The sequence below is a fragment of the Nerophis lumbriciformis genome, linkage group LG08, assembly GCF_033978685.3.
Source record: "Nerophis lumbriciformis linkage group LG08, RoL_Nlum_v2.1, whole genome shotgun sequence".
NCBI classification, from domain to species: Eukaryota; Metazoa; Chordata; class Actinopteri; order Syngnathiformes; family Syngnathidae; genus Nerophis; species Nerophis lumbriciformis.
The window spans coordinates 6422618-6436193 of record NC_084555.2 but is presented as its reverse complement, the minus strand read 5'-3'; the positions used below and the strand labels follow the sequence as shown (position 1 = coordinate 6436193).

Here is a 13576-nt window from a genome sequence, read left to right as displayed (position 1 = left end):
TTTTCGTATGTGGGTAACAACATTTAACTATGTATATATATTTCCGAATTGGTTTAACTGCCACCCGCAAAAAAAAAAAAAATAAAATTAAAAAAAAAAAAAATCTAATTAATCCGCCCGACCCGACCCACGCGCGGATAAAATCGTATTTTTTTTAATTTCATCCGCCCGATCCGCGGACTCCGCGGTTGTGCCCGCAAACCGCGCATCTCTAATACATACCATTAAAATCAGTCATTTTTAAATTCAAATTCGTGACACATCACTATATTTGCTGAAAGATTAAAATATGTGTATGATGATTGGTAAAATGTAAAAAACAAACCGGAAAAAAAATCAATTAGATGAGAGAAAACTACTTTAGGTTACTTTTTATTGCCATAGCATTTGATTTAGATTTCATGCAGGCTGTAAAAGCCAGCATTATTCCAATTTTCTTCTGTGTCTCTGTTCTTATGAACAGCACAACATTAACAAAAAGACAACAAGAAACTGGCAATTGTACGTCTTTAGAGACTGTATCATGCCGTGACATCACCAGGACACCAGTCACTTTTTCTATCCTGTTGTGTTGAGTTGGAAGCAATGGTCCTACAGGTAAGGATGCGCACCAAATCCGGTACTTTTTTGGCACCGACCAAATCCCGCCGGTCCGACCGATTCATGCAAAATCCAACAGCGCCGTGTTTTGGTACCTGTGCCCCCGGTTGCCGACTTAGCATTTTGTAATCACTCCAGCAGCACTGAGCGTGCACTCCGCCAAACTACCCCTGGATAATGTTGCAATTTTCAATGCCAGCAAATTGATTTAAAAAAATGCTCAAAAGAAAGTAAAGTAAAGCTACACTTTTCCAAAAATGTGCTAACTTAATACTGATATACATTGGCTTTGCTATTGACAAGCATTAGCGTTTTTACATGGCGATTTCAATACCTCCAAGTTTATTAAAGGGGAACATTATCACCAGACCTATGTAAGGGTCAATATATACCTTGATGTTGCAGAAAAAAGACCATATATTTTTTTAACCGATTTCCGAACTCTAAATGGGTGAATTTTGGCGAATTAAACGCCTTTCTAATATTCGCTCTCGGAGCGATGACGTCACAACGTGACGTCACATCGGGAAGCAATCCGCCATTTTCTCAAACACAGAGTCAAATCAGCTATGTTATTTTCCGTTTTTCGACTGTTTTCCGTACCTTGGAGACATCATGCCTCGTCGGTGTGTTGTCGGAGGGTGTAACAACACGAACAGGGACGGATTCAAGTTGCACCAGTGGCCCAAAGATGCGAAAGTGGCAAGAAATTGGACGTTTGTTCCGCACACTTTACCGACGAAAGCTATGCTACGACAGAGATGGCAAGAATGTGTGGATATCCTGCGACACTCAAAGCAGATGCATTTCCAACGATAAAGTCAAAGAAATCTGCCGCCAGACCCCCATTGAATCTGCCGCAGTGTGTGAGCAATTCAGGGACAAAGGACCTCGGTAGCAAGGCAAGAAATGGCGGCAGTTTGTTCCCGCAGACGAGCGAGCTAAACCCCCTATCGACCCTAGCTTCCCTGGCCTGCTGACATCAACTCCAAAACTGGACAAATCAGCTTTCAGGAAAAAAGCGCGGATGAGGGTATGTCTACAGAATATATTAATTGATGAAAATTGGGCTGTCTGCACTCTCAAAGTGCATGTTGTTGCCAAATGTATTTCATATGCAGTAAACCTAGTTCACAGTTGTTAGTTTCCTTTAATGGCAAACAAACACATACCAATCGTTGGTTAGAAGGCGATCGCCGAATTCGTCCTCACTTTCTCCCGTGTCGCTGGCTGTCGTGTCGTTTTCGTCGGTTTCGCTTGCATACGGTTCAAACCGATATGGCTCAATAGCTTCAGTTTCTTCTTCAATTTCGTTTTCGCCACCTGCCTCCACACAACAACCATCCGTTTCAATACATTCGTAATCTGTTGAATCGCTTAAGCCGCTGAAATCCGAGTCTGAATCCGAGCTAATGTCGCTATAGCTTGCTGTTCTTTCCGCCATGTTTGTTTGTGTTGGCTTCACTATGTGACGTCACAGGAAAATGGACGGGTGGTTAAAATCAGGCACTTTGAAGCTTTTTTTAGGGATATTGCGTGATGGGTAAAATTTTGAAAAAAACTTCGAAAAATATAATAAGCCACTGGGAACTAATTTTTAATGGTTTTAACCATTCTGAAATTGTGATAGTGTTCCCCTTTAATGAAATCTACAACTATGGATGTTCAAATCAAACAGCCGATTTGTAAAAGTACAATACTTAGAGTATTAACAATTTTTGGGCACAACAATTATAAAACAACACACCGTGCTGTAAACTATACACTATTGCTATTTAATGTCTAGGAATTGCAACTGTAATTGCAACTTAATCTTGTACCTGCAAATGAGACTCCAACATGTGATAATGACACATTTAAATGTTGAAAAAAAACTATGAGGAGATATAATGGAAAACAAATCATATTTATTAACACACATAAAAGTACCGAAAATTAGTACCTTTGAGTACTTGTATCGATTCAAATGTGAACAGTACCCATCCCTAGTAATTTATCTAGCGTCCTTCTTTTGTCATATTTAATGTACACATTTTGGAAAGAAAATAGTCCTGCAGTAAAAAAAAGTTTACTGCAGAGGATCTCAGAAGGTTACACCATAGATGTTGTGTTTTTTGTGTAAAACACACAGTTGCAGCAATACCTCACTTTACTGGGTTTGGGGTTAAAGGCACGGGTGGATACATGCCAGATGTCTTTTACGGCTGTGACGCGTCATTTTTGTGGGATCCTTGTGTAAAAGGCTAATGACTAGTAAAGGCTCAAACAATACTGAGGCATTATGAAACACTATGGGTGATATGGTGTACTTCGATGTATCACTTTAAGAAAAAACATATACAGCTGCTGTGTCAATTGACTGTGAAGCACTAAACAGTGTTTATCAGAAAGTGTTATTTTTGGCTCACATGTGACAGTTTTTATTGACAGAAATCGGAGGACTGTTGTGCCGTTAAATTTGTCACCATCAGCTATCTAAATCAGGGGTCTCAAACATGCGGCCCGTGTGGGTGAGATGGTTGCTAGGGCAGGAAAGCCATTCAAAGGTGAATTCATTAAAAAGTGCATGTTAGAGTTTTTTTAAGAAATCTTTTCTTGCGGCCCAGCCTCACCCAGTTTCTGCATCCAGTGGCATCGAGGTAAATTGAGTTTGAGACCCCGGATCTAAATGGAACTAAGTAAAAGGAAGAGTTGCGAAGTGCGGCATCATTTTGATGTAATAGCGTCAAATAAGGTAAATACCAGTCTTTTGCGGTTTTCTATTTGGCTCATTGACCAGAGTTGCATGTTGTATATTCTTTTTTGCACAGCTATTCGTTAATAAAAAAACACACACACAAAATAAACAAACATTATAATTGCTAATTGTAAATACAAATATAGTGACTTTTTTAACCCAGCAGTTGGCGCAATTAAAAAAGATCAATACAGCATTGGTGCAGTGCAATGCAGGCAGTGAGTGTGCCACACACTCACTGAGAAGTATTTGGCCCATCACTTTTAATGACTCACAGGAAGAAAGGAGAGACAAGTCATTTTGTAGAAAGTGGGGAAAGTAAAAAAGACTGACCTGTTCCAGTAGCTCCAGAACTGTTCGTTGAGATAGGTGCGGTGACTGTGGGTGTCTCCGAACGAGGCCTTGCTCTCAATCCAGTGGATGATGTGTCCCTCCACAGCTTTCCATGAGAAAATACATAACATGAGTCATTTAAGTTAAGTTAAAGTACCAATGATTGTCACACACACTAGGTGTGGTGAAATTTGCATTTGACCCATCCCCTTGTTCACCCCCTAGGACAGGGGTCGGCAACCCGCGGCTCTTTAGCGTCGCCCTAGTGGCTCTGGAGCTTTTTCAAAAATGTATGAAAAATTGTTTTAATATGGTTTCCGTAGAAGGACAAACATGACGCAAACCTCCCTAATTGTTATAAAGCACACTGTTTATATTAAACATGCTTCACTGATTCGAGTATTTGGCGAGCGCCGTTTTGTCCTACTAATTTTGGCGGTCCTTGAACTCACCGTATTTTGTTTACATATATAACTTTCTCCGACTTTCTAGGACGTGTTTTATGCAACTTCTTTTTCTGTCTCATTTTGTCCACCAAACTTTTAACGTTGTGCATGAATGCACAAAGGTGAGTTTTGGTGATGTTATTGACTTTTGTGGAGTGCTAATCAGACATATTTGGTCACTGCATGACTGCAAGCTAATCGATGCTAACATGCTATTTAGGCTATCTATATGTACATATTGCATCATCATGCCTCGTTTGTGGGTATATTTGAGGTCATTTAGTTTCCTTTAAGTCATCTTAATTCAATGTATATCTCATGTAATATGGCTTTTAATTTTTTGCGGCTCCAGACAGATTTGTTTTTGTATTTTTGGTCCAATATGGCTCTTTCAACATTTTGGGTTGCCGACCCCTGCCCTAGGAGGTGAGGAGAGCAGTGAGCAGCAGCGGTGGCAGCACCCGGGAATCATTTTTGGTGATTTAACCCCCAATTCCAACCCTTGATGCGGAGTGCCAAGCAGGGAGGTAATGGGTCCCCTTTTTATAGTCTTTGCTATGACTCGGCCGGGGTTTGAACTCACAACCTACCGATCTCAGGGCGGACTCTCTAACCACTAGGCCACTGAGTAGATTTAAACAAGACGCAGAAAAGGCCAGTCATGTTTTCATGGTTAAAATCAGGCACTTTGAAGCTTTTTTTAGGGATATTGCGTGATAGGTAAAATTTTGAAAAAAACTTCGAAAAATATAATAAGCCACTGGGAACTGATTTTTAATGGTTTTAACAATTCTGAAATTGTGATAATGTTCCCCTTTAAGGGCTTGGATTAAACAAACTCCGGTTCTACCTATTCATTTTCAGACATGATGAACTGTGCAAGTGTAAATGTGCTGAACTTCAATGTAACTTTGTTCAGCCTGTTCAAAATAAAATAAAATAAAACCATTAACAAGGAATGTAAACATTGACTTCTGTAGGTAAATACTAACCAATTGGTACCTCCAGGATGATATCTGGCGTTTTGTCGTAGCCTCTAGCTCTCAGTTGGTTTTCATCTACAAGAGAGGGAAGATGTGTGGCATTTGCTTAACTTTGGATTGAACATGATGTATTCAAAACCAACAACATTCACCGATGTGTTTTCTTTTTTTGTTTTGCAAAGTTTCGCCACCTATACCTGGTGTCTACTTGCTGTGTGTGCACAAAAGCTGCGCTCCAGTTTGTAGTTTGGCAAAGCTTGATAAAATATATAGCGAGGCGGACAAGGTTGGCATTATAGTCTGAGTAAGCGTGACCCCGGTCCTTCCAGACTGCAGCCATTGTCCTTGACTTTTTGCACACTTCAGCCATTATCCCGACAACACCTGATTTCTCCATTAAATCTCAGGCTGACCAGGTCATTCGGTTCCAAGGGCCGGCCTCTTTGTCTCCAGTCGAGCTCAACTAATGGGGCATGGAGGAGAATTGAGAAGAGATGGAGGGTGCTGGTGTCAGTAAAGAGGCAGCATCAGCCAAGGATTGGAGAGAAAAAAGGGGGGAGCCAGGCGTGAGGTCAGAGAGGCTGCCAGAGGCTTGCAGTGCACGGGGGGCATCCTGTGCTGTGCTAATGTGCTATAGGAGAGGGACCTGCATTCGCGCCGGCTGGGCTGTTGACATTGTCATGTGGCTCTGATCGCCTTTTTACATCACCTTTGATTAAAATTAATGGGCCGTCCCTGCTGTTGGGTAGCTTATTTCCAATCCATTTATCAAGCGGGGTGAGGTTGCCTCACTGGCCCTCGTGCCCTCTGACAGTTTTAGAACAGTCCTCTGTATAGCCGTGAAGAAAGGTCAACACCGCGGGTCCAAATAAATGATGTGGTCTTAATGACACAAGGAATGACTTTCATCCTTCACTCACCTGACCTATGGGATGATGATGATAGGACGGGGGCGGGAGAAGGAAGCAGAGGGTTAAATAATAACTTCCACAATTTCACACATGGACACTACCTTGATTAAATCGGGCTGGGGCAAAATAATTTTGCAACAAAATAATATTACCACAACTAGGGATGGCTTTTTGCCGAAATCCGATATTCCGATATTGTCCAACTCTTTAAATACCGATACCGATATCAACCGATACAGATATCAACAGATATATACAGTCGTGGAATTAACACATTATTATGCCTAATTTGGACAACCAGGTATGGTGAAGATAAGGTACTTTTTTTTAAATTAATAAAATAAAATAAGATAAATAAATTAAAAACATGTTCTTGAATAAAAAAGAAAGTAAAACAATATAAAAACAGTTACATAGAAATTAGTAATTAATGAAAATGAGTAATATTAACTGTTAAAGGTTAGTACTATTAGTGGAACAGCAGCACGCACAATCATGTGTGCTTACGGACTGTATCCCTTGCAGACTGTATTGATCTATATTGATATATAATGTAGGGATCAGAATATTAATAACAGAAAGAAACAACCCTTTTGTGTGAATGAGTGTGAATGAGTGTAAATGGGGGACGGAGGTTTTTTGGGTTGGTGCACTAATTGTAAGTGTATCTTGTGTTTTTTATGTTGATTAAAAAAAAAAAATTAAAAAAAACGATACCGATAATAAGAAAAACGATACCGATAATTTCCGATATTACATTTTAACGCAATTATCGGCCTATAATATCGGCAGCCTGATAAATGCGTTAAAATGTAATATCGGAAATTATCGGTATCGTTTTTCTTATTATCGGTATCGTTTTTTTAAATTTTTTATTAAATCAACATAAAAAACACAAGATACACTTACAATTAGGCAGGCCGATATTATCGGACATCTCTAACCACAACCAAAAATATTCTTAAACAATTTTAAATAATTCTCACAGGTCTCTCGATTAGATCAACAAACAAATATTAGCGACACTAGCAAAGCGATTATAAAAGCAACACCCTGTTAGATTAGGTTTAAAAAGGAACTGCACAGGTTTTTTTAGGCATTGTAATACGTAAATAAACATTAGCAAAAGTCAGCAAACAATGGAGCAAATTGGAGTCGCTCCATTCCACCTATGAAAGCTCTCTAAAAAACATCCAAAAGCGTCCATCATCGTTTTATTCAACTGATGGGATGTTCATATTTTCTCATTTAGATGAAGAAATAATAATTATATAAAATAATTTAAATACCGTGCTGCAAATGAGCATCTTTTCGTGCCTTTTTCGCCATCTCCGGGTATGAATTGAATGTCAAAATTGACGGCCACAACCTTCTATTATCCAGGTGAAAGGCATGATTTATAATCCAGAAATAACTTTCTGGCTCAGAGGCGATGCAGCAGCTCACCAGCTCAATGTGTCAATATAGCAGCATAATCTAGTTAGTTATCTATGATCACGGCGCAGTTTCAATCAATCAATCAATGTTTATTTATATAGCCCTAAATCACAAGTGTCTCAAAGGGCTGCAGTTTAATATAGTTTGTTTGTGTTAGCGTGATTAATATTGCTAATACTTGGTCAACATTCAGAAAATGGAGTGCTGTTGGCGGTTTTTGAATATTTTTTTAGAGCGCTTCATGAGCGGAATAGTGTACTCCAATTATCTGCATTGTTAGCCACCTCGTACTTGCCATATTTTACAACTGAGAACGCATTAAAAAAAGAAAAAGATGTGTTCTTGTCTTACATATGGATTTTGAATGATATGCCAAAATCCCCCAAAAAGTGCAGTTCTTCTTTGAAAAACAAAATGATAATCTTTACCAACATATAATAGACAAATAGTAAGCAGGGTGAAGCAAAGCCTTTTTCTGATTTGACAGTGAAGTGGTATCTACACGGGTCACGCTGATCTAGCTAGGGGCGTTAAAGGCGCTATCAGAGCCATGAGGAATGTTTTTCCTTTATGGCATTAAAACATGTAACTTCAAAAGCAACCACTTGAGCACATCTTCTCTCAAAAGTGGTGAGAACAGATTTTTCTCATGTTTGGTGCTCGTAAGCAAGCTCATTAAAAAGTTACTTTTGCATAATAGGGAACCCAGTAATGCGTTTATGCAGAACCGCACTGCATCAATATCAGGTTTGTTGGTCATAGGCTAATGCTTAACAGTTTTATTAATATTAGGGTATTAGCCATAAAAGTACATACCAGTTCAGCACCAATCAATCATAGCAGGTCCTTTTACTGAGCGTGTTTCACTTAGATGACCACAGTGACTTTACAGAAAGCAATATAATAAAAAAAAATGTCAGGCGATGGCTTACCTAGAAAGGACAGATTCTTCTCCTTCAGTTTGTCACACAGCAGGACTTCGTGCTCTTGGCCAATAGCGCTGAGGATTTAAGAGTCAAGGATTCCAAAAGCAGTTATTTTGTGTGTTTACGGTATTCTGAAGCACTTTGTCAACTATAACAGGCCAATGGTAATTCCCTAAGATTCTACAGAACAATCACATTTGTTTGCACATTTGCAAGTGAAACGTCTATGGATAGGTAATTGACTCCCTCTGCATGTTCTGAAATCCTGTTTCTATTGCAGGGTCCTCCCGATCAGGATCAGGATGCTTTATTATTGTCCATTATTTAACATGTACAAGACACATAAGAACTGAAATTTAATTTTCGGAAGGAGTTGTGCCAGTTGTGAATGCAGCTCAATTTTCCTGTAATTAACACCATTTTGTTCTTCATTAGTTCTGTATGTTGAAGAGGTTCATTTAGCCTACTGATGTGTATTTATAAATGGCTGATTTATATAGGCTGGTAAGGTAAAGTTGTCAGGTACAAAACTTTACCTTACTAGCCTATATAAATCAACCATTTATAAATAAAAATGTATTAGTTCTGGTTGAAACTGAAACAACAATGCACTCCATTTGGACTCAATTGCAATATGACCCAATAAAATTGTATTATATTACATGTAGATCCAATGGTTTTACTGCTTTAAATATGTAAGGAATTTTGCTAGGGCTGCAACTAACAAATAGTTTAATTGTTGACTAGTTAGCACTTATTTATTCGATTCGTTGACTAGTCAAACGATTATTGCTTATGATCTGCTGTACACATTTGAGTTTGACAGTGAGTCCTTGATTTTAACTCTGTATAAAAACCTATTATAGTCTATTTTAAACTGTAACATAATAAACATAAATTCCTGAAAAACAAATGGTTTTAATTTATTCGACAAAGTATATAATCACAGTGAAAAATAAATCAACAGAAATAAAGTGCAAGATGTCCTGTAAACATGATATACCATACTTGCCAACCTTGAGACCGCCAATTTCGGGAGGTGGGGGGTGGCTGCGGGGGGCGTGATTAAGAGGGGAGGAGTATATTTACAGCTAGAATTCACCAAGTATTTCATATATATATATATATATATATACACACTACCGTTCAAAAGTTTGGGGTCACCCAAACAATTTTGTGTTTTCCATGAAAAGTCACACTTATTCACCACCATACGTTGTGAAATGAATAGAAAATAGAGTCAAGACATTGACAAGGTTAGAAATAATGATTTGTATTTGAAATAAGATTTTTTTTACATCAAACTTTGCTTTCGTCAAAGAATCCTCCATTTGCAGCAATTACAGCATTGCAGACCTTTGGCATTCTAGCTGTTAATTTGTTGAGGTAATCTGGAGAAATTGCACCCCACGCTTCTAGAAGCAGCTCCCACAAGTTGGATTGGTTGGATGGGCACTTCTTGCGTACCATACGGTCAAGCTGCTCCCACAACAGCTCAATGGGGTTCAGATCTGGTGACTGCGCTGGCCACTCCATTACCGATAGAATACCAGCTGCCTGCTTCTTCTCTAAATAGTTCTTGCACAATTTGGAAGTGTGTTTTGGGTCATTGTCCTGTTGTAGGATGAAATTGGCTCCAATCAAGCGCTGTCCACTGGGTATGGCATGGCGTTGCAAAATGGAGTGATAGCCTTCCTTATTCAGAATCCCTTTTACCCTGTACAAATCTCCCACCTTACCAGCACCAAAGCAACCCCAGAGCATCACATGACCTCCACCATGCTTAACAGATGGCGTCAGGAATTCTTCCAGCATCTTTTCAGTTGTTCTGCGTCTCACAAACGTTCTTCTTTGTGATCCAAACACCTCAAACTTGGATTCACCCATCCACAACACTTTTTTCCAGTCTTCCTCTGTCCAATGTCTATGTTCTTTTGCCCATCTTAATCTTTTTCTTTCATTGGCCAGTCTCAGATATGGCTTTTTCTTTGCCACTCTGCCATGAAGCCCAGAATCCCGCAGCCGCCTCTTCACTGTAGATGTTGACACTGGTGTTTTGCGGGTACTATTTAATGAAGACGCCAGTTGGGGACCTGTGAGGCGTCTGTTTCTCAAACTAGAGACTCTAATGTACTTATCTTCTTGCTCAGTTGTGCAACGCGGCCTCCCACTTTTTTTTCTACTCTGGTTAGAGCCTGTGTGTGCTGTCCTCTGAAGGGAGTAGTACACACCGTTGTAGGAAATCTTCAATTTCTTAGCAATTTCTCGCATGGAATAGCCTTCATTTCTAAGAACAAGAATAGACTGTCAAGTTTCAGATGAAAGTTCTCTTTTTCTGGCCACTTTGAGCGTTTAATTGACCCCACGAATGTAATGCTCCAGAAACTCAATCTGCTCAAAGGAAGGTCAGTTTTGTAGCTTCTGTAACAAACTAAACTGTTTTCAGATGTGTGAACATGATTGCACAAGGGTTTTCTAATCATCAATTAGCCTTCTGAGCCAATGAGCAAACACATTGTACCATTAGCACACTGGAGTGATAGTTGCTGGAAATGGGCCTCTATACACCTATGTAGATATTGCACCAAAAAACAGACATTTGCAGCTAGAATAGTCATTTACCACATTAGCAATGTATAGAGTGTATTTCTTTGAAGTTAAGACTAGTTTAAAGTTATCTTCATTGAAAAGTACAGTGCTTTTCCTTAAAAAATAAGGACATTTCAATGTGACCCCAAACTTTTGAACGATAGTGTATATATATATATAAGAAATAATTGACTTTCAGTGAATTCTAGCTATATATATATATATATATATATATATATATATATATATATATATATATATATATATATATATATATATATATATATATATAAATAAAGGAAATACTTGAATTTCAGTGTTCATTTATTTACACATATACACACACATAACACTCATCTATCTACTCATTGTTGAGTTAAGGGTTGAATTGTCCATCCTTGTTCTATTCTCTGTCACTATCTTTCTAACCATGCTGAACACCCTCTCTGATGATGCATTGCTGTGTGGCACGCACAAAAGTGCTTTCATCAAATGCACTAGATGGCAGTATTGTCCTGTTTAAGAGTGTCACAACATTGCTGTTTACGGCAGACGGACTGCTTTACTGTAGACGTTCTTTATATTGTGGGAAAGCGGACTCAGGTCTGGCTGGAGATTTTCGGGAGAAAATTAGTCCTGGGAGGTTTTCGGGAGAGGCGCTGAATTTCGGGAGTCTCCCGGAAAATCCGGGAGGGTTGGCAAGTATGTGATATACATCCATCCATCCATCTTCTTCCGCTTATCCGAGGTCGGGTCGCGGGGGCAGCAGCCTAAGCAGGGAAGCCCAGACTTCCCTCTCCCCAGCCACTTCATATATGTATGTGATATACAGTGCAAAAGTATTTTTATCCTGTAATGTTAGAGTCATTTAGCTGCAAATATTTACCCAAGCGAATACAAGTGTAAACATGAACATTTCTGATGGTCTATCAATCAAAAATATAAATGACTTGTCAACAACAGCAAACGTTTGTTGATTAATTTCTATAATCAATGATGTCGATAATGTTGACAAATTGTTGCAGCCCTACTCTGAGGCACAAAGGTGTAATAATTAAAGTAAAAGTTATTTCTCTTCCAATTACACAAGTGATCAGTTTTCAGGTTAATTACCTCTGTCTCTGACAAATGGCTATGACCTGTGGGGTTCCCCAGGGCTCGATTCTGGGGCCCCTATTGTTAAACTTGTACATGCTGCGACTTGGCCAGCATATACGCAGTTTCAATGTGTCCTACCACAACTATGCAGATGACACTCAGATCTACCCGTCACTGACGCTAGATTAACGTTGGCCTGTTAATTCACTCTGTTGCTGCATGGAACAGATCAATGCTGCTGCTCGAGTCCCGACTGCTCTACTCACAGCTGGAGGAAGGGAAACGAAACAGAGGGAGGCCAAGGCTACGGTACAAGGACACCGTTAAACGGAATTTGAGGGAACTGAAGATCGACACCGCAACCTGGCAGCTGAAGGCAAAAGACCGGGCTGAGTGGAGGACTATGATCCGACCGAAATGAAACAGTCATTGTCGCGCCCGACAGACTGCTATGATGATGAAAGTACATTTCTGAGATGTTAGAACTATATGAACCATCTCGGCCTCTGAGAACCTCATGGTGTGGTCTCCTGCTGAAGCTCAGAGTCCTGATGAAATATAGCAAGGCTATGCAATAATTGCCCCTAACTGAAAAATATTGCAAAACATACTTGTCAATTAATTGCACATACCGTATTTTCTGGACAATAAGGCTCACTGGATTATAAGGTGCACTCCCAATGAGCGGGTCTATTCAGGTCTATTTTCATAAAAAGGCGCATTAAAAGGAGTTATGTTATGATTTTTTTATACATTTAAAACACTTCCTTGTGGTCTACATAACATGTAATGGTGGTTCTTTGGTCAAAAGGTTGCATAGATTATGTTTCACAGACCATCTTCAAGTCGATTTCTGACAGTCGCTTCAGGATGCGCCATTGTGTAGGCGGTCTTATTTACGTGGCTCACCTTCGAGAACGTCTTCTCCCCGTCATCTTTGTTGTAGCGGTGTAGCGTGCAAGGGCGGGAGTCGTAGAAGTGCCAAAAGATGGAGCTAACTGTTTTAATGACATTTAGACTTTACTTCAATCAATAACGGAGCAGCATCTCCTCATTCGTGGCTCACTAGTTCAACAACCGTCCGACCGGAAGTCTCTAATGACTACATTTCCGTGGATTAATTATGTAAAGCCACTACACCGGTGGTTTTTAGCGCTTTCATAGCGAGTCTTGTGACAGATATAAGTTAGAACTTTACGCTATTTATATTAGAATGGATGAATGCCCCATAACAAGAAGATAGAGAAAAAGACGAAGCTTATCGGCTACGGCGGACACAAGCACATTTTCAGGACTTATGCAGATCCCAAATTCACATCAGCAGGTATCAGAAGGTAAGAAAAGTTGGTATTGCCTGATATTGCAACACAAAACGCCAGACAATTTGTCTGCTAATGGGTGCAATTGTGCGGTCCTAGGAAACACACCATAATAATACTCATATGTTGAAGCACAGAACGTCTGCTAAGGTAGCCGAATGCGCCGACAATCCATCAAGCAGTGCGGCTTATTAGGT

General features: G+C 39.6%; 1 protein-coding gene across 3 annotated transcripts in view; it reads right to left on the bottom strand.

The window, feature by feature from the left end:
* The window catches only part of cdin1 (CDAN1 interacting nuclease 1), a 646347-nt gene that overhangs the window by 85784 nt on the left and 546987 nt on the right, over nt 1-13576 (bottom strand). For all 3 annotated transcript variants that reach the window (XM_061968177.2, XM_061968176.2, XM_072913633.1), the window contains 3 exons: nt 8380-8447; nt 5109-5174; nt 3671-3776 (listed from right to left, as the gene is read on the bottom strand). In XM_061968177.2, the coding sequence (XP_061824161.1) occupies nt 3671-3776; nt 5109-5174; nt 8380-8447 (240 nt within the window). The remainder of the gene's footprint in view (nt 1-3670; nt 3777-5108; nt 5175-8379; nt 8448-13576) is intronic.